We start from the raw sequence: 24,869 nt of genomic DNA on the forward strand, positions 1-24,869 counted from the left end.
TAATTTATAATGTGCTAAGCTTATCTTTACAGCATTTTCTTTTAATAGAGAATTAGTAATTCAAATGAAATAAGAAACAGTATGTTCAAAGAATTCTAAAATCTTTCTAGTTTTACTTATGAAGTCCTCAGTGTCAGTCATAAATTCTGAACAAATTGGTCTCATTGTTCTCTAAACATGCACAGTATTTTCTTTCCTCTGTCTTTGCCCATGCTAGTCCATCTTTGCAATGCCCTTCGACCCCACATCTTTACCTTCTGAAACCCTACCTTTCTTTTAAAACCCAGCTTAAACAATATCTCCTCAACGGAGCCTCCCTTAATCTCTTCTCGCACCAGGAATTCTCACCCTCGCTGGAAGCCACATAGCAAGTAGGTACAAACAACACACTAATACTTGATGAAATGTCGTAAGGGAGTAACAATCCTACACAACACAAACTACCTCAGTGTCAGCTTCCGGAATCAAACAAGTAGCTGTGGTATCTCAAATCTGAATTAGAGTACACAGAGAATTTAGACAAGGATTGATGCCAATACTGTATATTTTGCAAAGGATTACACTGGATCCGTGTGTAGGTACACACACACTCTGGAGAGATACTGTTGCCTTGCAATGCATCAGTGCTTTTAAAAAACAAAACAAAATTTAAAACAAACCAGCAAAATAAGTAAACTACTGTCCTAAATTAAAAGCTCAAGTCCCTATTTATTTTTGGGAAACAAAATCAAGACTTTAGAGTCTATAAAGAGCATTTAAAGTAGCCTGGGTTGATGAGTCACTTGTCTTATTTAGGAAGGGTTAGAACTGTTATTCACAGAAAAAGGAAACACTGATTATCTTAATTCTAAGTCCAGAACTGTTCAAGTGGCTTTGTGAATGCTAGTAAAACAATAAACTAACCAAACAGAACTATCATTCAATTATCTCTAGTGGAACATATTTAAATGAATGGAAGGGTCACACCTAATGCTATAAACCCAACACTCTGAGCTACTAAAAGGAAACTCAAAACATTGCGCTGGATACAAAAACACTTTGCTTAAATTTCAGGTAAGGGCCACCGAGGAGGTCAGAAAGACTTATCAGTATAGCCTAACAAGAAAAAATGACAGCTCAAACAGACCTCAAACTTAAATGTGATCTCTGAACACAGACACAAAAGGAAACCAGGGCTTAAATGTGAGAAGAGCCTGAGTCAGAATTACATAGAGGGCCAATGGTGAGAAAGGCAGACAGAATTTCTAGCCCAGCAGCTGACTGCTCTTCCTGGTCCCTGGGCAGGTTTTGTACCTTTCCTCTAAATCTTCTGACGGCACATGCCTTCTTAGCAGTCTCTATGTTCACCTGCCTTCCCTTTCAGTGGCAGAGGCACTGAATCTACAGGGATCCTCTCTTGTTCATTATCTTGGGATGCAGTAGGATAAAACTATGTCATCACTAGTTAGATTATCTTCTAATGGCCTTTTAGGTAATTTCAGCATTTTTTTTTTTTGCGTGGTATCTGATGCTAACGAATCTTAAACATTACTCGACAGCTAACAGTGACCACTGATTACAAATATAAGCACAATTTTTTAAAGTGTGGCCTTTAAGAGATTAAGAGAATCTTCTTTGAGAATCTCAAAGAATCTCTTCTTTGAGAGCCACTGCTTTAGGGTAAAGTTTTTAAGAAGTCAAAGATGCTTAACCATAGCCATTCACTCTTTCACCTGATCTTATTAAGTGCCTGTTAAGTGCAAGGTGCTATTATCAAATCTGAATATAAAGTAGTAGACAGACAGATAAGAGCTGTATGCTCATCCAATGGGGCAGACTGATAATAAAAACAAATACGTAATAGTTTCAGATACCAGTAAGTGCTATGAAAACAAAACAAACCAGGAGAATGAGCCTAAATGTGATTTTGAGGTAAGGGTGCCCTTTTAGAAAGGGAGGCAGGCAAGTCAGAGGAAACTCTCAGCTATGAGCTGAAGCCATGTGAAGAGCTACAGAAAGATCTACGTAGGGGAACAGTGAGTGCTGAGGCAAAAAGAGTTTAGCATGTTCCAGCAACAGAAAGTGGGTCAGTGTAGCTGGGACACAGTAAGAATGGGGAAGTGCGGTAGCAGATGAGGTTAAAGATACAAAGTTAGAGTCAGATCACGTAGGGTCTTAGACGTCTCTACAAGTGTAGATTTTATCCTAGGTACAGTAGAAGGCCATTGGAAAGATTTTAAGTGAGAAAGTGAGAAAGGGATTTACGTTTTTACAAGATAATTGTGGGGACGCCTGGGTGGCTCAGTTGGTTAGGTGTCTGCCTTCGGCTTAGGTCATGAACCCAGGGTCCTGGGACTGAGTCCTGCGTGGGGTTCCCTGCTCAGCGGGGAGTCTGCTTCTCCCTCCTCCTTGCCCCCCACCCCGTCTCTGTGTGTATGCACGCGCGCGCATATACGCACACTCTCTCTCAAAAATAAAATCTTTAAAAAAAAAAGATAATTGTAGCTTTGGTGTGACTGAAAGACTATATACAAACAGATACTTAGTTAAAATAATGAGAAGAATTTAGGGTAGTCAAACACAGCTTATCTGCTTTAACTTGCAATTAAATAATAGATGTCTGAGAGAGTACAGAACCCCATCCCCTGCCCAAGAAAAAAAAGGAAGGAGCTCTCAGACTTCAAATTTCTACTCTGTTGCAGACTGGCCTTTAAAACAGACATTCAATCCAAATTAAGGAACAGTAGTTTTGAAACCATTCTATAGTTCTGACAACCCTAAGAAAAGCGTATTTTTTTTTCTTGCTCAACTCCCACCTTACCTCTTGCAGGCCTAAAATCAGAAGGACAACCTCGGGACACCTGGGTGGCTCAGTCGGTTAAACCATCAGACTCTTGATTTTGGCTCAGGTCATAGTCTCAGGGTTCTGGGACTGAGCCCTGTGTCAGGCTCCCAGCTCAGTGGGGAGTCTGCTTGTCTCCCTCTCAATCTGCCCCTCCCCCTGCTCACTCACTCTCTCCTTCAAATAAATAAATCTTAAAAAAAAAAAAAGGACAGTCTCATCATGATCCTCTAAAAGAGGCTTGATTATAGGAAAGTCTCCATTACTTGGAGCTACTAAATTAACATTTCTCTCAGATCGTTGAGTATAACCTTTAGCTCCTCTAAAGGTATTTAATAATCGGAGGGGGAGATGAACCATGAGAGACTATGGACTCTGAGAAACAAACTGAGAGTTCTGGGGCGCCTGGGTGGCTCAGTCGTTAGGCGTCTACCTTCAGGTCAGGTCACGATCCTAGCATCCTGGGATCGAGCCCCACATCGGGCTCCCTGCTCCGCAGGAAGCCTGCTTCTCCCTCCCACTCCCTCTGCTTGTGTTCCCTCTCTGGCTGTGTCTCTCTCTGTCAAATAAATAAATAAAATCTTAAACAAAAACAAAAACAAAAAAAACCTGAGGGTTCTAGAAGGGAGGGGGTAGGGGGATGGGTTAACCTGGTGATGGGTATTAAAGAGGGCACGTTCTGCATGGAGCACTGGGTGTTATACGCAAACAATGAAACATGGAACACTACATCAAAAACTAATGATATAATATATGGTGATTAACGTAACATAATAAAATAAATTTTAAAAAAATAAATGTATTTGATGACTTATACATAAGATTGTAAAAAAAAATCATTTAACCAGGAGAGTTTTAAATCTGTAAGAAACACCTATTGACAAATCAACCTGTGATAAACTGACTGGACATCAAGTTCATTATTGTTGTTTCCTTCTAAGAATTTCTTTAGTATTCTAGTTCAAATTAGATGCTTCAAAGCAACAAAATTCTATATTGTCTTAAAGATTCCACAATTCATTCACATTTTTCATTTGTTTATGGAACATCCTTTTTTTCAGTGTGAACTAGCAAATATTATTAGCATAAGAAAACATGCATAATCTTACCTCCACTTTAATTCTCTTCGGGGATAATTCATCTCTTTCTCCACATTTTGACCTGAATGGAATGGGAAAGAGAAAAACTTGAGAAGGTAACAAATTTTATTCTAAAGACATCTCAATCTATAAACTTCCACCAAAACATATACCCTTGAAACCCTTACACCAGAAATAAGACATTCATAATGAACACTGATATAACAAAAAAGACTTTTCACCATTTCTAAATTAATATTAGGGAAATATGCAGACGCAATTATATTATACATTTTAAAAGGCCACTACCTAAGAACTTCCCCACAAAATAAGTAATCAATAAACATGTAATAATCATCACATAATGAAAAAGGAAAAAAAAAATCAAGGAGGATTGTATTGCATGGTATCTTTTTATGGATCAGTATGGTATCTTTTTATAAGCAACCAGTCGGTTTAAAAATTTAACTTAAAAAGTTAAATATATTTTTAACTTTTTAAAGGCACCCCTATTTAGGGGCGCCTGGGTGGCTCAGTTGTTAAGCGTCTGCCTTCGGCTCAGGTCACGATCCCAGGACACTGGGATCGAGCCCCATGTCAGGCTCCCTGCTATGCGGGAAGCCTGCTTCTCCCTCTCCCACTCCCCCTGCTTGTGTTCCCACTCTCGCTGTGTCTGTCTCTGTCAAATAAATAAATAGAATCTTAAAAAAAAAAAAAAGGCAGCCCTATTTAAAAATATATTTAACTTAAAAAGTATATAAATGTAAACACCACAAGAAACAGCTAAAAACTGTTGAAAGCAGTTGCCTCTGGGGTGTGGTATTCAGAAGGGGGCAGGGGTGGGGCAGGGAAACTGCTGAGTTTTCAGTATAAGCCCTGTGCACTATAGGATTCCTTAAATCCTGTGCATGTATTACTTTGATTAAATTACTTAAATAAAGCAGTCCGAAAATTTTGTGTAATACAGTGAAAAAAAAAATCACTACATCAGCTCTCGATTATCCAACTTAAAAAAAATCTTATAAATAATTCTATAATATTCTTAGCCTGTTCATTTAGTCTGCATAATTTTACTTTGTGTCAGTTTGTAAATATGTGGGCTCTTGAGGGAAGGTAGCAAAGGAAGTTGCTATGAGTTAGGGGACATAATGACAGTAAATGCCTCAACAGTGGCTTTTCAAACCTGAATAGGCACAAGAATAATCTGGGCCACTTGTGAAAATTTGGATTCCAAGACTCCATCCCCCGAAACTGTACTTATTAGGGCCAGGGAGGGTGCTCAGGATGTGGTTTTTCAACACACATTCAATTACTCTAACGTCAGGGGTCATGCTCATCTACTCAGAGAAGCAGCGGCACACAACTGATGGTGAACTGGAAATCAGGGTCCACAGGGAACAAGTGACTAAAACTGAAATAGTACTATGCCATCTTGCTTAGGATATAAGTGAAGATGAGATGAATAATAATAGATGTGTTTATATTAAATTTTAAAACCACCACTGCTTTTCAACATGTGTTTTACTTCAAATATTCCATATTCCACTTTCATATTTCAAACACATGTCCATATTCCATATAGTCTGGCATCTTCCAATTTTCCCTTAAATACTGGCCAATGGAGTCTTTTCATCTAGTCAACTAATCTCATTAGACTGCAAACACCTTGCAAAAGGAACCACTTTGCTTCCTCCAAGAGTTCAACAAGTTCATATAGTTAGTGGGTATACAAATAAGTCTATACATGCTGACTAACTAAATCTCATCATCACACTCAAAACCAAAGCATCTGTGTGAGAAGAATGTCTAAAACCACTACCAGAACAATGCTACAGTGCTAGGGAACTGTCTTTCAAGAGAAAGACAAAAGAGAATTAAAACAACAAAAACCACATTAGCAATGTTTTGAAAAGTCACTTCAACTCTTTAATTTTATAGAACCACAATCACATCACACTTCTACTTTTTGAAAAATGCTTACATTCTATCAGTGGGTAGTGTTTTAAGTTCTACTTCTATCAAGCAATGCAAAATCCTGTCAATTAGTTACACACTTACTTGGTGGTTCTGTAGGTGTATTTGTAGGTGACTTCTCGAGAAATCTGCCTAGCCAGAGCAAACAGTTCATCTCTTCTTGTCAGCAGGGCATTATCCTTCACACAGAGCTGAGCAGCCGCTTCATTAACAGTGAGCTGTGTATCCAAAACAAAGTTTAAAAATTATAAACATCTTTATTTCATCAATAAGAAAAATGTTTCACTTAAGGATATAAAAATGTCACATCACTATATAATGAGATCATAGTTTATAAAAATCAGGATGGGTTCTTCTTTATTCCTTATTAGTCCTAAGGCCTAATTTCAGAAGAAAATCACATCACCTGCCATCCCTCAGAACTCAAATTAATCAAAATAGTCACCTTGGTTTTACGTATTTATATGCTTATTTTTGTTTAGGCATGAGTTTATAGAAAATAAGCAAAATAAAGTAAAAAATGTTCTGTATCTCATTTTTATGAAAAGCCAAGAATTTGATATGATTTGTTGATAATATTTCCCTAACTAAAAGTGAGTATACATGCTCTGAAAGATTTTTTTTTAATGTGAATGGGTATCAAAATTCTTAGGAATAAAAATTTGATGATTTGAGTTAAATATTTATCAAATTACTTAGTAAAAAAACAGAGTTGTCACAGATTAGGGCCATAAAGGAAATCACTAATTGGAATTGGAATCACTAATTCTCTAAAATTCACCTAATTCCACTCTTTAATCTGTTAAATAATGCCAATATAGAGTTGCTACTTGACAAAACACCTTGTACTGAAATTTAAAATAGCAAATAATATCCTAAATTCAAAATCTGTAATTGTTCAATAAATCAGAAAAGGTTTTTTCACATAATTTTGCCAATTTAAATAGATGTAGGGAATTGCCAAGTGGTACATCAAACTTTTTTAAAAAGCAAGAAACACTCACTGCAGACATGACTGACAGCGAAGAGAATGGGATGTGCTGGCAGGCAGATCTGAGGTGAGTCCTGCTCCATCACTTACCATCTGTGTGACTCTGGGCCTGCAAAAACTTCTCAGAGCCTCAGTGTTCTCAGAGGCAAAAACAGGATAATCAAAATGGGAACTACCTCAAGGGACCAACAAGAAATAAATGAGACACACCTGGCACAAAGTTGTTCTTAGTATTAGTTCTTGTTTTCCTTTCATAAAAAAGCAGGTATTTACTTCCTCCCTACCCGGGCATCCCATTTTGTTCACAAAAATGTTATGTATTTAGAATTTTCAAAAATACGGAGAAGCAATAGAAGAAATTCAACCTTCTGTCTATTAATGCAATGCAGAATGGTTGCAATGCAGAATGCAAACCTTCCATCTATTAATATTTTCTTTATTTTTTAAGATTTTATTTATTTATTCATGAGAGACGGGGAGGTGGGGGGGCGGGCAGAGGCAGAAGGAAAAGCACAGAGCAGGGAGCCCGATGCGGGGCTCGATCCCAGGACCCAGGGATCATAACCTGAGCTGAAGGCAGACGCTTAACCAACTGAGTCACCCAGGCACCCCATCTATTAATATTTTATTTTATTTTTTTTATTTTATTTTATTTTTTTTTTTAAAGAAAGATTTCATTTATTTGAGAGAGAGAATGAGAGAGAGCACGAGAGGGAAGAGGGTCAGAGGGAGAAGCAGACTCCCCGCTGAGCAGGGAGCCCGATGTGGGACTCGATCCTGGGACTCCAGGATCATGACCTGAGCCGAAGGCAGTCGCTTAACCAACTAAGCCACCCAGGCACCCAATATTTTAATACATATTACTCTAATATCTGTGTACATACAAACATGTACATGAATATAGATTTGTAATCACCTTTTTTCACTTATGTATGCTGTATTTTTTGCTTTTACCATGTGTTAAGGCAGAAACTTGGCTTGTTTACATGAGCATCTGGCATGGGTTGGATATTCAATAAATATTTGTTGACTGATAAATGAGTTTATATATTCTTTACAGTATCATTTTTACTACCTAGACATATAATATTCCATTGTAGGAAAGAGCAATGTATTATTTAAATCAACCTCACTCTGAACATTAAACTACCCCCACTTTTTCATGTATTACAAAGTAAGCTGCAAGGAACGTTCTTAACTGTGTATCTTTGCACACATATTTAATTATTTTCTTGGAATAAACTCGTAAGAATAAACTTGTTAGGGTCACAGAATATACTAAATTTTAAAAGATTTATGTATTTCACCAAATTACTCTCCAGGAAAATTGCTCCAAATCATAACACTACAAACAATTATATGAAAATCCATTATCCACAATCAACCAACACTGGGTTATTTTATTTGAAAAGCTTTACCAATTTGATGTATTTTCCATATCATTTGGTTATAATTTACATTTCTTTGACTATAAAACTGAACCTTTTTCTTATACTTTTATTTTATTTATTTTTTTAAAGATTTTATTTATTTATTTCAGAGAGAGAGGGAACACAAGCAGGGGAGTGGGAGAGGGAGAAGCAGGCTCCCTGCAGGGAGCCCGTTGCGGGGCTCGATCCCAGGATCCTGGGATCATGACCTGAGCCGAAGGCAGACGCTTAGCGACTGAGCCACCCAGGCGCCCCTCTTATACTTTTAAATTATTTTAAAATTTGCTTGCTCATGGCAGTTGCCTGTTTCTTCTATTGCAATATTTTGTTTCTTATGGACTTTAGGAATTCTTTATGGGTTAAGAGCATTAACTCTTCATATGCAGTGGCTTTTCTTTTTCATAGTTTATTATTAGCCTTATGGTTTTTGTCTTGGGTGCAGAGAAAGTCCCTTTCTCACCCTAATAATACACGAATGTTTTCCTGCAATTTAGCCTAATAGTTTTATTTTTTCCACTTAACTACTAAAACCATTTAGAATGTGTTATGGTGTATGATATAAATCATATATCTAACATCCCCCTCCCCAGATTTCTACCTGTAATTTACATGGTCTAATTCTCAAATAATTTTGCTATGGACAAGGTTATAATAAACCCAGGCCTCCTATTTTAAACCTACAACTGAATATGAGAGCATAATAGGAACAATGTATTTTCGGTCTTCTCCCCTTTTCAGCAAAGCAGTAGCTACAATGACCTTGAAGACCTTCTCAAACCCCTCTTTATGTAGCCCTTTCTTTCTTGTACTCATACCCTTAATTAGTACAGAGAACTTCTGATTGTCGGTAAGGTATTTTAACTGACATTTCAGAGGTACCACCTTACGCACAACCACAGAAAATAACCTTTCAACATAAACTGAAAACAGTGTTCTAGTAGTCCATCATCCTACCAGAAACCAAAAACACAAACATAACACATATTGTTACTGAATTCAGGCTTCAAGAGATCAAAAAGTAGACTGAGCTCTCCAAGCCCTTAGGGAGACTTCCGGTATTAAAACTGAGGCTGCAGGGGCGCCTGGGTGGCTCAGTCAGTTAAGCGTCTGCCTTGAGCTCGGGGCATGATCCCAGGGTCTTGGGATCGAGCCCCAGGTTGGGCTCCCTGCTCAGCGGGGAGCCTGCTTCTCCCTCTCCTCCCCACCTGTGCTCTCTCTCGCTATGTCTGTCTGTCTCTATCTCTCTCAAATAAACAAAATCTTTAAAAAATAAAATAGAAATAAAACTGAGGCTGCAGAAATAACTACAGCTTATCCCAAGTTGTAATAAGAAGCTGACTCTTAAGGGTTCCCCCTCAAAAATGTATTTTCTGTCAGTGTTTTCTGTATTTTATGCCCCAAATTGTTATTAAGTATTATGATGTATTTTTTAAAATTATACAAATACTCTAATATAGTAGTCACTGCAGTACCATACTAGCTTTTTAAAAATTTTAAGTTTCTAGGGGCACCTGGCTGGCTCAGTTGGTGGAGCATGTGACTCTTGATCCCAGGGTTATGAGTCCCACATTGGGTGTGGGAGCCTACTTAAAGTTAAAAAAAAAAAAAGAAAGAAAGAAAAAAGAAGTAAAAATTCTAAGTTTCTAGTTTTTTCTAGCATCATGCCCAGTGTGGAGCTCAAGGTGGGGCTTGAACTCACGACCCTGAGATAAGACCTGAGCTGAGATCAAGAGTCAGATATTTAACCAACTGAGCCACCCAGGTGCCCCTAAGTTTCTAGTTTTGTTAAAAATGTAAAATAGATATTCTAATTGGTTTACTTCCTCCAATTCCTCTTTTTTGTGGCTAAAAATACCAAAATTCCATTCATATTTTTATGTTAAATATTTCTTAAAGTTAGCTTTCTATCATTTCTAACTAGACTTAAAGTTTTCTTTACTGGTAGTTAATATTATGCCTTCAACAATCAAATGATTGTGACTTTCTTTCCATTTGGTATTGTTAGCATAAAAATACCATGAGAATGCTGTGTGATAGGGAGGCTCAAAAGGCAATCAAGGCTTTCATGTCCAGCACAGGGAGGGAATGATTGGCCTCCTCACAGAAAACAACTAAAAATGTTGGATAAAAATGGGAGGAGAAATACATCTTAAATCAATAAACCAGCAAGACAACAGTAAGGACTATTCTGTTCGGGCTAAAATAAATGAAGACAGTATCTCAAAGGGAGTAAGTTGAGGACAGTTGCTAAACCAAATGACCCTAAGCTTCACAACCTCATAGGGTTGATTAGTGTGGGGAGAGAATAGGAGGAAAAACCCAGGATCTAAAGGTGAGGAGTCTGAGATCCCTCCCTCCACAAAGCTGAAATCCCAAACCACTACACACCCACTGGTACCCTGAATTAGAAATACACCTGTACTCCCAGGAGATTGCAAGGGAAATTACCTGTCTTGAACCCCGTTACTGAGTAGGAGAAAACAGAAGATACTCCCTTGAGATTTCATAAACCCCCAAATGAGCCCTCACATGATTTTCAGCCCTAATTCACACAATGTGGGCTGAGAATTTTTTTCACAGGGTTCTAGAGTTGTGTTGTGCAGAAAACAGGTGCCTGGTAGAAGCAAAAGCAAGTAACCTCTAGAAGAATCAATTTTCTTCCTAGGCCTCAAAACATTCCCACAGTTCCAAGAATTAGGAGTTATAGACAGAAATCAGAAAACATCCAAAGAAATAACATCAAAAGTAAAAACCAGCAGGAATGACAGCAGAATAAGACCCTCAAAGACTTGAGAAAAATAAAAAGAGTTGAAAATATGACTAAAGAATAATACAGTAAAAAAAACACCAAGAACTGAGAAATCAGAAGGAGAGAAAAAATTGGGGTAGAGGCAAACATTTCAAAAAAACAACAGTTAGATAATATTGACTTGTAAACACAACAATGAAAACCAAAAGCCAAGGAAATATCTTCAATACTAAGGGAAGTTAACTGACAATATAGAATTTGATAGCCAGAATAAACAGCAATTAAGAATGAGGGCAAAATCGGGGCGCCTGAGTGGCTCAGTTGGTTAAGCGACTGCCTTTGGCTCAGGTCATGATCCTGGAGTCCTGGGATCGAGTCCCACATCAGGCTCCCTGCTCAGTGGGGAGCCTGCTTCTCCCTCTGACCCTCTTCCCTCTCATGTGCGCTCTCTCTCTCTCATTCTCACTCTCTCAAAATAAATAATAAATAAATCTTAAAAAAAAAAATGAGGGCAAAATAAAGAGGTTTTCCAGTGGGTTGCGGTAGGACAGAATCTGCCATCAGTAGGCCTCCGTTAAGAAAATTCTACATGATGTACTTCAGGCTAAAGGAACTAAGTCCAGATAGTAAATCAGATCTAAAGAGAGGGAGGGACAGAAATACAAAATAAATAAGGGAAATAAATTCAAAATATTGGTCATTTTAAAAAATGTAAATAGGCCAAATGTTCCAGTTAAAAGACAAAATTTGCCTAGGTTTTTTTTTTTAATTCAACTATTGGTATTTTTAAGAGATGTATGTAAAACACGGATTCAGAAAAACTGAAAGTAAAAGAATGGTAAAAAGATGTAACAAAGCAATTACTAACAAAAAGAAAACACATGTACTTATATTATTATCAAACAAAACAGGCTTTTAAAGCAAAATGGGTTATTAAAGATTAATAGTTACTGCAAAATTCAAAGAGAAACAGACAACTCCACAATCACTGTAGTTGATTTTCACACACAAAAAAGCTTTAGAATAAGCTTGTTAAAATAGACACAGAACACTCTACCTGCAGAAACACATAAAAGACACTGACCACATACTAAGCCATAACTAAAATCTCAACAAATTTCAATTTATGCAAACCATGTGCTCTGACCACAATGTAATTCACTTAAAAATCATTAGAAAAATAATTAAGGGGGTGCCTGGGTGGCTCAGTGGTTAAGCGTCTGTCCTGGGATCGAGCCCGGCATCGGGCTCCCTGCTCTGCGGGAAGCCTTCTTCTCCCTCTCCCACTGCCCCTGCTTGTGTTCCCTCTCTCACTGTCTCTCTGTCAAATAAACAAATAAAATCTTTAAAAAAAAAAAAAAAAGAAAGAAAAATAATTAAGGAACAGCCCTCATATTTGGAAATGAAAAGACACTTCAAATAATCCATGGGTAAGAAATCATAAATAAAAAGAGAAGTAATGGGGGGGGGGAACTTCATACCAAAACTTTGGGAATTTACACCAAATCAGTATATAGTGAGAATTTATAGCTTTAATTGCTTACATTAGAAAAGAAGAACAGCTATGAACTAATGAACGATAATGCAGGACTAACGTGCCAGGCAAGCCTTTTCCACTTGTGCGGGTAAATCTGGCATCCGTTCCCAGAAGCAGAATTACTGACTCAAGGGTGTGCAGCACGCTTACACTGGCAGCAGCGAGTGGGAGAGGGTCCCTGTCCTCACTGACTCACCACCTGGAGGCTATTTCTTTTTTTATCATCAATGAACTAATAGGCATCCAATTTAATTTAGAAAGGAACAATAAAGAACCGTAAGAAAGTATAAGTGAACACACACATACACACAGCACAACTAAGAACATCAACTAAGAATATCAACTAAGCCAAAAGTTCCTCCTTCAAAAAAGATCAGGAGTTGGAAAGCTTTTTCTGTAAAAGAGCAGATGGTAAAGATTTTAGGCTTAACAGGCCAAATAGTCTTTGTTACAACTACTCAACTCTGAAGTTATAGCTCAAAAGCAGCCACAGACAATACATAAACAAACTGGCCTGGCTGTGTTCTAATAAAAATTTATTGCAAAATCAGGAGGTGGGCCACATTTGGCCCACATGCTGTAGTTTGCACACCCCTGAAAAGATGAATAAAAACGGAAAAACCTCCGGCAAAACTGATCAGGGAAAAAAAGAGACAACTGGGGGCGCCCGGGTGGCTCAGTTGGTTAAGCTTGGACTCTTGGTTTTGGCTCAGATCATGATCTCACAGGTTGTGGGAAGGAGCTGCACTTGAACATTCTCTCCCTCTGTCCCTCCCCCCACTCATGCGTACACACTCTCTCAAATAAACAAATCTTAAAAAAATAAAGATATAAATGGACAAACAATATTAGGTCTTAAAAAGTATAAACAACTTTATGATAATAAGTTTGAAAATTTAGATGAAATGGACATATTTAGAAAAATGTAACTTACCAAGATGACCCCAAAACAGACTACCCCGATAGTCCTATAATCCATTTTTTAAAATGATAAAAAAAACCCACAACATTTCTTTTCAAGTATTTGATGCTGAAATCTAAGCATTCTAAGACTTTAGAATAAAGCATCATAACTTACTATTAATGTGTTCAGGTCTATGGGGTTCCCAGATTCAACAGTCCTCCCCTCTCAAAACTAAGACGGCTGGACACCTCTGAAAGCTTCAGCCTTGACTTCTCAACACTACAAGGAAAACTGACCTAAATGTGGCATATTCTACGGGCCTAGGTCCTTAGAGTAACACACGCACTTCAGTTCCTGTAGAATTTCCAGGAGGTCTACAACTTACCCACTGACTCTACATCCTCCTCTTCCCATCTTTGAGTTCTGGAACTCTTTGATTAGAAGTTGCTATTGGACAAATACTCTATAATGCCAAGCTGCCTACTTGCTTGTATTTCTGAGTATTACAAGCTCCTACATTCTCAACTGCTTTGCTATTCTCAACTTCCAGTTTCTCTCTCCTCATCCATTCACTGATTTAAGATCTGACACACACACTGCTTGTCTAGCTTACCACGTAATACATCTCTGGAGAGATGAAACATTCTGCCTGCCTGGACATCTTTCTAATACTTCAGGGGCTTGTCCCTTGCCACTCACACTATCTTCATGGTCTGACTCCTATAAACCAGGCCATATCTAGCCAGGTACTAAGACCATCGCTGATTCTTTAGCTTTAAGGAAAAAAACAGTGTTTATTATAACAATGATTAATTTCATAATTTTTTACTGCCTGATATACATTTGAAAACAAGTATAAAAATGCATACAAGAAAAAGAATTTTATATACTTTCATTTTTTAATTTTTTTTAAGATTTTATTTATTTGAGAGAGAGAGAGAATGAGAGCTAGAGAGCACGAGAGGGAAGAGGGTCAGAGGGGGAAGCAGACTCCCTGCTGAGCAGGGAGCCCGATGTGGGACTCGATCCCGGGACTCCAGGATCATGACCTGAGCCGAAGGCAGTCGCTTAACCAACTGAGCCACCCAGGAGCCCCAAGAATTTTATATACTTTTAGAGTTGAAAAAATGTTTTCAGGTGTAGATAACTTTTTGATTTTCATCCACTTATGACCTACGTATTTTGATTTTCATCCACTTATGACCTAGGCCTTGAAAGATGAAAGAACAGTGTCCACAGGGTGTAATATGAAGAAAACTCTCAAATACTAACAGTGCCTTAACAATGAGTCATATATTTCCTTATTTGGAAACTGAAGACAAACCAGTATTGTTCTTTAATGTTAGGAATTTAGAAAAACTCAAATATCTTTCACTCATTTTAAACAGTCAAGTGAGAAAATGTGAAATTATCATACCTAGAAGTACACTTAATGTAGTACCTCTTTTCTTTTAATTCTCTCCAGATTTCATAATTTCCACCAAGCTGCTGAATGGTTACTAGTTTGAAGGAAGCGTCCTGATTCATAAACATCTATCTTAAACTGTATTTTTGGACCAGATTCACATACTTGAGTTACAAATAACAAGTGGTCTAAGTTTCAAAAATACAAGCCACATATTCTAAAGCCCCCACCCCCACATCTCAGCCTACTAGCATTCATTTTGAGTGTTCTCTTATTTTGGGAAACTCATGATAATCTCATTACCTAAATACCATCTGTACCTATTTATCCAAAGAAGCAAAGAACCCTTTAGCAAAAGCCAAGTGTGAAATAATTTTTCTATTTTTTAAAAGTAGGTTAGGACTTAAAAAAGAAAAAAAGTGAGGTTGATTTGGTTTATTAAAGTCATCTCTTTAACATACTTTCACTTTGATAAAAATACTGACTCAACTTTGTGTGCCATTTTAAAAATTATATTAAAACTAGATTAAAGCATGAAACTAAAATTGGCAACATGTTTTGCCCTTGTTTTCTATTAATGACAACCATAATAGCCTTTTGGTAGATTCCTCCATTAATTCATGGGTAATGAAAGCATCAAAGTGTGTCTGAATTATAATTCTAAGTGTGTTTTCTAGATGGATTCCTAAGTTCTCGTGAGTCAGTTACTGTATGGCAACAATACATATGACAATTGCAAAAGGATATGCCCAAAATAGATCAAATCACAGATTCTCTGTTACTTAAAACATTTTGCAAACCAATTTCCTTATTTTAAGCTCCAGTATGCATTCACATCTAAAAGCATGTATTTAAAAAGATAATAGTGAAATTGCTGAAAACAAGATTAATATACAAAAATCAGCCAGTGACAGTAATTTTTTAAAAAGTGGAAAAAAATTTCATTTACAATTATATCCCTTTTAAATCTTATATATTTGCATATTCTCTATTAAACAAAAGCTTAAATATATAGGACATTTAATATGTATATATACATACTACGTATTTTTTTTTTGTTTTGTTTAATAAAGATTTTTAATTTATTTGACACACACAGAGAGAGAGAGAGAGAGAGAGGGAATACAAGCAGGGGGAGTGAGAGAGGGAGAAGCAGGCTTCCCGCGGAGCAGGGAGCCCAATGTGGGGCTCGATCCCAAGACCCTGGGATCATGACCTGAGCCAAAGGCAGACATTTTAATGACTGAGCCACCCAGGCACCCCTATACTACATAGTTTTTGACCTAACAAGAAATGTGCAAAACCTATGTGATATGTGAATAAAGAACTATAAAATTACTGAGGAATATAAAAGATCTAAATATGTAAATATATATGCTATACTACTGTATGGGAGTTTTCATTATTACAAATGTCAGTTTTTCCCAAATTAATCCATAGCTTTAATGAATTTGTAATAAAAATACCAATAAAGATTTTTGAGAAATTTAATAAATGCATTACAAATTTCATTTGGGGGTGCCTGGTGGCTCAGTAGGTTGGGCATCTGACTTTGGCTCAGGTCATGATCTTAGGCTCCTGGGTTCAAGGCCCGCGTCCAGCTCCCTTTACCCTCTTCTACCCCTCCCTTGCTCAGGCTCTCTCTCTCTCTCTCAAATAAATAAACATCTTTTAATAAATAAATAAAAATAAAAATTTCATTTGGAAGGAGAAATGCATGAAGAAGCCACAAAAAAAAAAAATAGAAGCTACAAAACAAGACTATTGAAGGAACACTTGCTTTTCCAGGTATCAAAATATATTACTTAGCTACAGTAATTAAAGGAACTCTATACCAGTAGGGGAATAGAGAATTAGACTAATGAAATCATACAGGATAAGATCAATAAATATTACTACATAAAATTAAACTTCCACATGGTAAATGAGTCTGAAAGGTCAAAGGACAAATGATAATCCGGGAAAATGTTCACAACATGAGACAAAAGGTTAATATCCTTAAAATATAATAAGTTCTAACCAATCAAATTTTTTAGAGGTAAGAAAAACAAATCAAAATATTAAACAATTAAACATGAAATAATTAAACATTAAACAAATTAAAACATTAAACAATTAAAACATTAAAACAAATGATAAGAACATAAAATTGGATGTCTGTTATAAAAAGATACTCATCCTCACTAAACAAAGTAAATTTGAGCAATGAAAATTTTTCACCTGTTAGACTGACAAAGATTAAAAAGAATGATAAATGCAGTATTAGCAAGAGTGTGGAGAAATGGACACTTGCATGTGATAATGGAATTATAGACGCTGCAGTTTTAGAAGGCAATTTAGCAGTATCTACTAAAATATTAAATCTATATTCTTTGATCCCATAATTTTACATGTTGGAATCTATTCTATAGAAAAACATGCCCAAGTCTGTCTGTCAAGGAGTATGTATTCATATACCACAATATGTAGTATCAAAAAAATAGAAGCATCCTAAATGACACCAAATGAATGGTTCAGATAAATAAATAATGATACATTCACAATATGGAATACAATGAAACCTCAAAATAAAAAAGGTAACTCTAGGTGTATTCACTTGGAAAGATACCTAATAGTATACTGTACGGTGAGTATAATGTTATAAGTTTTTTTTTTTTAAAGGGAATTCAGAGGATAGTGTGCCAAATATCCCTTATTTGTATACATAAAGAAAACTATCTGAAAGTTTACAGGTTCAATTACTTTACATCCTTTTGTAATAACTGAGTATTTTTGCAATAAGTATATAGTCTTCTCTGTGTTAAAGTACAAGTCTGAGGGGAAAAATCTAATGTTTCCTACATGGAATACTACATTCAAATGAACATTTTATTTCTTCCACAGGATAAATGCTATAAAAAATTTAGCAATAAAATAGCCTTTTTAGGCATCCGAATCAGCAAAGAAGTAGTCAAACTCTCACTGTTTGCAGATGATAGGATACTTTATGTGGGAAACCCAAAAGACTCCACCCCAAAACTGTAAGAACTCACACAGGAATTCAGTAAAGTGGCAGGATATAAAATCAATGCACAGAAATCAGTGGCATTCCTATACACCAACAAGACAGAAGAGAGAAAAATTAAGGAGTCGATCCCATTTACAATTGCACCCAAAACCATAAGATACCTAGGAATAAATCTAACCAAAGAGGCAAAGGATCTGTACTCAGAAAACTATAAAATACTCATGAAAGAAATTGAGGAAGACACAAAGAAATGGAAAAACGTTCCATGCTCATGGATTGGAAGAACAAATATTGTGAAGATGTCAATGCTACCTAGAGCAATCTACACATTTAATGCAATCCCTATCAAAATACCATCCACTTTTTTCAAAGAAATGGAACAAATAATCCTAAAATTTGTATGGAACCAGAAAAGACCCCAAATAGCGAGAGGATTGTTGAAAAAGAAAAGCAAAGCTGGTGGCATCACAATTCCAGACTTCAAGCTCTATTACAAAGCTGTCATCATCAAGACAGTACGGTACTGGCACAAAAACAGACACATAGATCAATGGAACAGAATAGAGAGCCCAGAAATGGACCCTCAACTCTATGGTCAACTCATCTTCGACAAAGCAGGAAAGAATGTCCAATGGAAAAAAGACAAGTCTCTTCAACAAATGATGTTGGGAAAATTGGACAGCCACGTGCAGAAGAAGGAAACGGGACCATTTCCTTACACCACACACAAAAACAGACTCAAAATGGATGAAAGACCTAAATGTGAGACAGGAGTCCATCAAAATCCTAGAGGAGAACACAGGCAGCAACCTCTTGCACCTCAGCCGCAGCAACTTCTTCCTAGAAACATCGCCAAAGGCAAGGGAAGCAAGGGCAAAAATGAACTACTGGGACTTCATCCAGATAAAAAGCTTTTGCACAGCAAAGGACCCCGTCAACAAAACCAAAAGACAGCCGACAGAATGGGAGAAGATATTTGCAAATGATTTATCAGATAAAGGGCTAGTATCCAAAATCTATGAAGAACTTATCAAACTCAACACCAAAGAACAAAGAATCCAATCAACAAATGGGCAGAAGACGCGAACAGACATTTTTCCGAAGAAGACATCCAAATGGCCAACAGACACATGAAAAAGTGCTCACCATCACTCGGCATCAGGGAAATCCAAATCAAAACCTCAATGAGATACCACCTCACACCCGTCAGAACGGCTAAAATTAACAAGTCAGGAAACGACAGATGTTGGTGAGGATGCAGAGAAAGGGGAACCCTCCTACACTGTTGGTGGGAATGCAAGCTGGTGCAGCCACTCTGGAAAACAGTATGGAGGTTCCTCAAAAAGTTGAAAATAGAGCTACCCTACGACCTAGCAATTGCACTACTGGGTAGTTACCCCAAAGATACAAATATAGTGAATCAAAGGGGTATGTGCACCCCAATGTTTATAGCAGCAATGTCCACAATAGCCAAACTATGGAAAGGGCCTAGATGTCCATCAAGAGATGAATGGATAAAGATGTGGTGTGTATACACACACACACACAGGAATATTATGCAACCATCAGAAAAAAAAACAACAAAATCTTGCCATTTGCAACAATGTTGATCTAGAGGGTATTATGCTAAGCGAAATACGTCAATCAGAGAAAGACAAGTATCATATGATCTCACTGATATGAGGAATTCTTAATCTCAGGAAACAAACTCAGGGCTGCTGGAGGGGTGGGGGGTGTGGGAGATGGGGTGGCTGGGTGATGGACATTGGGGAGGGTACGTGCTATGGTGAGCGCTGTGAATTGTGTAAGACTGATGAATCACAGACCTGTACCCCTGAAACAAATAATACATTATATTAAAAAAAAAAAAAAAAGAAAGATAGTAGGAAGGGAAAAATGAAGGGGGGTAAATCAGAGAGGGAGACAAACCATGAGAGACTCTGAACTCTGGGAAACAAACTGAGGGTTACAGAAGGGAGGGGGGTGGGGGGATGGGTTAGCCTGGTGATGGGTATTAAAGAGGGCACTTACTGAATGGAGCACTGGGTGTTATACGCAAACAATGAATCATGGAACACTACATCAAAGACTAATGATGTAATGTATGGTGACTAACATAATAAAATTTTAAAAAGTAAATAAAATAAAATAAAATAAAATAGCCTTTTTAACTTTGAAAATGCATTTATTTGCCAAGCATGTATAGGGGTGTTAGACTCTGAGGATATAAAAATGAATGAGACATTATCTCTGTCTTGAAGAAAACCGAAGTATACTGTGAGGGACAGACTATTCTACAAATAAGTACAATAAAGTGTTGAAGTTACTATGACAGTAGTGTATGTAGGGGTAAAAATGGAAAGGAAAGGGAAGGTCATTCTACTTGTGGGAAAACATATCAGAACAGACTTAAGCTTATACTTGAGCTCCATCGTAAAAATCACGCACTGACCAGATGGACTAGAAGAAAAAGGGAATACATACAAAAGAGATATGTATGCATTCTTCTACTCAAGGAGAATATTTCTGGATAGAGGGCTACAAATATACAATGATGAGAATTTTAATGCCAAATGTCAAACCAAAACAATTTCAAACCCATAATAATACTTAAAACATTCATCTAATTTTTTGTCTATGCTAGCTGAAAATTACTTTTGAGTTCTGGTCATTTTCTTACACATTTTTTTTTCTAAAATCTACAAAAATGCTATCTATTGATCTATCTATTTATTTAAAAGATGGAGGGGAGGGGCAGAGACATCTTAAGCAGGGCTTGGAGCCCTACGCAGGGCTTGATCTCACGACCCTGATATCATCACCTGAGCCGAAATCAAGAGTCAGATGCTTAACTGACTGAGCCATGCAGGAACCCCAAATGCCCTTTAAATGAATGGTTATATTGAAAATTCTATTTTATTTCTTAATTAAAAAACAAAGGCTGCCTTTAAGTGCAAAGACTTTATGCTTTCACTGCTTAAATTCTGACACTTTTCCAAAAGTCACCCTACACTGTAGCTCCAATGCTCAGCACGTTTGAGTTCAACACAAAACACCCTAACACAATATATATGGTCTATTTTCAAGAACGAGTTAATACTTTGCTAACACCTAAAGGCGTTTAATAGTGTTTTCAGGGAGCGCATCTCCTTTGCTGCAAAATATTTCCAAACTTATCTCTAAGAAGCAAAACACACCACATACATACAAAGAAAAACATGGGCTTTTACCTCATGAAGCGTGAGATGTTTCCCATCCTTTCTCTTTGAGTCAAACCTGCCATATATTGCACTGTATTTTCGAATTTCCTCCTCTTTGTGTGGATCATCATCACTCATCTCAAAGATGTGACCAATCATTTTGGCCAACTTCTTGTTGGTTTTTAGCAGCTCTTTCACTTCATGCAAGTCACTTTTCGGCAGCGTGGGGGCCATCCGCTCCACACACTCGGCCACAGAGAGCGCGGCGGCGGCATCCAGCGCCTCACTGCTTTCTCTCGGGGAAGCCGGGGAGCCAAGGTCGGCTGGGGAGAGGCTGTGCTCGCTCTCAGTGGCATGGTGGCCTTGCCAGAGTCTGGACTCACCGATACCCTGCAGCACTAAGCTCCCCACCACATCTGATTTCCCCTGTCCCAGGCTCTGCACACAGGTGGTGGCAGCGCACTTGGGGATTTTTAAATGAGGTTCCCGGGCATTGCTATTCCTTTCGTAACTGCTGCAGGATATTCCCAGCCACGTTGGTGACCCCTCTGGTAACTTATAGATTGGTATGCTACTGACAGGCAGGGAAGTCAGTGGCTGATTGAAAAGGCCAGGGTTCGTAACCCAGTCTCTCAAAGCCTTCTGTAGCCTTCGAACATGAAGGGGTTTGCTTGCCATGCCCACAAGTGCCATGATTTCCAAGAATTCCTCTTCTCCGGCTTCACAGAGTTGCTGCACATCATCGCCACCTTGTTGAATAAAGGCATCAAAGTAAGAAAGCAGATTGGCTTTTTGTAATATTCTATACAGCTGCAACTCCCCCAGGGTCCTGGGTAAGGCCGCGGCCATTACTGTGGATGGACTTAACCTGCAAGATGAAGAGAGGAAACACTCATCACACTTGCTCCAAAATTCTTTAACCTACTTGTCAGACACTACAGGATTCACAAATGCAGTATGGGAAGAACAAAAACAAGGACCAAACAGAGCAAAGCAGCTGTAAGGAAGCATTCCCCCTCCACAAAAGTTATCTCATTTTCTTCTTCTACCAATCCTAGTGGTCAGTATAATTGTTACCATTTCAAAGTGAGAAATATAAAGAATATAAGTAATTTGCCTGAAATCTCACTAGTTAAGCTGAAGTCTAAGGACTCAAACCAAGGCTCTCAGAGGGCCCTACATCCCATATTTTTGACTATTCACTTTACTGCTTGCTTCCACGGTATGGAAGGTGAAGCGAAGAATAATCAAATTCAGAAGGAGGTAATAAGTATTTTATGCTACCATCTGCTGAATACTTATTTTGCATCAGACAACATGATAAACACTTTACATCTACAGACGGCCCCCAACTTACAGGTTCGACTTAACGCTTTTTCAACTTTATGATGGTGTGAAAGCCACATGCATTGAGTAAAAACCATACCATTTTAAACTGTGATCTTCTCCTGGGCTAGTGATACTCGTAATGCCGGGTAACAAGAGTGAGCCAAAGCTCCCAGTCAGCCTCACAATCAAGGATAACCACCGATGTGCTTACAATCATTCCGTACCCATACCAAACGTTGTTTTTCACTTTCAGAACAGTATTCAATAAATTACATGGGATATTCAATACTTTACAATAAAATAGGCTTTGTGTTAGATGATTCTGCCCAACTGCAAGGTAAGGTAAGTGTTCTGGGAACATTTAAGATGGGCTGGGCTAAGCTATGATGATCAGTAAGTTATGTGCACTAAATGCAACTCATGACATTTTTCAACATATGATAGGTTTACTGGAATGTAACCCCAACTGTAAGTCAAGAAGATCTGTAATCCTGGGGCGCCTGGGTGGCTCAGTCGTTAAGCATCTGCCTTCGGCTCAGGTCATGATCCCGGGGTCCTGGGATGGAGCCCCCCATCGGGCTCCCTGCTCAGCGGGAAGCCTGCTTCTCCCTCTCCCCCTGCTTGTGTTCTCTCTCTCACTCTCTGTCAAAAAATAAATTAAGATCTTGGGGCGCCTGGGTGGCTCAGTCGTTAAGGGTCTGCCTTTAGCTCAGGTCATGATCCTGGGGTCCTGGGATCGAGCCCCACATCGGGCTCCCTGCTCAGCAGGAAGCCTGCTTCTCCCTCTCCCATTCCCCCTGCTTGTGTTCCCTCTCTTGCTGTCTCTCTCTGTCAAAAAATAAATAAAATCTTAAAAAAAAAAAAAAAAGATCTGTAATCCTTGCAGCAGCCCTGTGAGACTGGTATAATAATTCCCATCTTATAAAGAAAAATTAGCAAGATTAGTCTGGCAGGCAGAGGAAAATGGATTTCAGTGTGAATTGGAGGTAAGAAGATAGGTGGTAATTTAAGAACTGAGAAAAAAAGCAGGAAAAAATCGAAATAAATGACAAGATTTGGTGATCACTTAGGTACAAGTGATGAAGGAAAGGAAATGGCCACCATTTTGACACTTTTTTGTGAGTCCATGAAGAAAAGAGTAATAGACTGACCATGGGATTACATCTGTGAGTGTCTAAGAACTGCGACAGGCATCGGGGTACAGAAAAAATCCGGATGATGGGATTCTCTTTTAAACATTTGGCACTTGGGGGCGCCTGGGTGGCTCAGTCGTTAAGTGTCTGCCTTCAGCTCAGGTCGTGATCGGCGGGAAGCCTGCTTCTCCCTCTCCCACTCCCCCGTGCTTGTGTTCCTGCTCTCGCTATAAAAAATAAACATTTGGCACCTGAAGATGGCATAAGGTAGAATGCTTCAATAGATCTGCCCTGCGTGCAAAGTAACAGACTGGAATCTCAGTGTGTTTAAGGGTTAGAGATAAAGGACGGAGCAGAGGAGGGTGGAAGAGCCCTCCAAAGGAGCAGCAGAGAGCCTAAGACAGAGTCAAGGAAGAAACATAATTTTAGGGCCCAATCAAGACCAAGAAGCCTGCTTTTAAAGAGACAGAACAAGACCCAGCAAAGCACTTCTTGACCTCTTAGCAGCCTTTAAAAGTTATTCACAGTTGCCTGGAGCCCTCCCACATACGAAGAGGAGTTGGCCAAGTACTTCCATTTAAGAGAAACAAACATGTTGTAATCAACTTGTACATTTAGAATTAAAAAGGACCCTGTGGCTCTCTATGTTGAAAATTACAGAAGGGCAAAAGAATATGTATGTACATCAGAGGAAAATGGAAGCTCCACTCTTAATTCAAAATAGTACAGAGCAACAGTTAACTGGGAGATAAGGCAAGCAGAGGAGTATCAGGAACATTTCTGAAGGCCAGGTCACCAAATCCGGGACTTGTTCTTTATGCCATCAATCAGAACGCCATCTAAATTCTAGTAGCAGTCATCCCATTCAAGGAGAATGTATCTCCCTACAACCCTAAGGACTGACTTCTGGGAGGCCCCATCTTCAGGAACCTCTGTGTCATCCACAATCTGCTTTGATCCACTAGTGACCTCCTCAAATTTTATGGTTCTTTATTTTACAAGGGTATTTCCAGGTGACTTGATGACTTCCCAAGAGATACAAAAAAAAAAAAGATTGAATTGGGAAGCAGCAGCTTTCTGCTAGCACCCAGGACCATCACTTGGAGTGCTAATAAAAAATAAAATTTCCGGGGTGCCTGGCTAGCTCAGTTGGTTAAGTGTCTGCCTTAGGCTCAGGTCACAATCCCAGGACTCCCTTATCAGGTTCCTTGCTCAGCAGGGAGTCTCCTCTTCCTCTGCCTGCCAGAGCACTCCCCCTGCTTGTGCGTGCACTCTCTCTGACAAATAAATAAAATCTTAAAAAAAAAAAA

The 24,869-nt window shown here is 38.3% G+C and overlaps 1 protein-coding gene across 3 annotated transcripts in view; it reads right to left on the reverse strand.

Moving 5' to 3' along the window:
* Window positions 1-24,869, reverse strand: part of NAB1 (NGFI-A binding protein 1) — a 47,553-nt gene that overhangs the window by 15,010 nt on the left and 7,674 nt on the right. For all 3 annotated transcript variants that reach the window (XM_025848498.2, XM_025848487.2, XM_025848492.2), the window contains exons 2-4: window positions 21,128-21,965; window positions 5,959-6,092; window positions 3,931-3,982 (exon numbers count right to left, since the gene is read on the reverse strand). In XM_025848498.2, the coding sequence (XP_025704283.1) occupies window positions 3,931-3,982; window positions 5,959-6,092; window positions 21,128-21,946 (1,005 nt within the window). In that variant the 5' untranslated portion in view covers window positions 21,947-21,965. The remainder of the gene's footprint in view (window positions 1-3,930; window positions 3,983-5,958; window positions 6,093-21,127; window positions 21,966-24,869) is intronic.

This window comes from Callorhinus ursinus, unplaced genomic scaffold (assembly GCF_003265705.2).
Source record: "Callorhinus ursinus isolate GAN/ISIS: 27379988/994484 unplaced genomic scaffold, GSC_fseal_2.0 scaffold2, whole genome shotgun sequence".
Classification (NCBI taxonomy): Eukaryota; Metazoa; Chordata; class Mammalia; order Carnivora; family Otariidae; genus Callorhinus; species Callorhinus ursinus.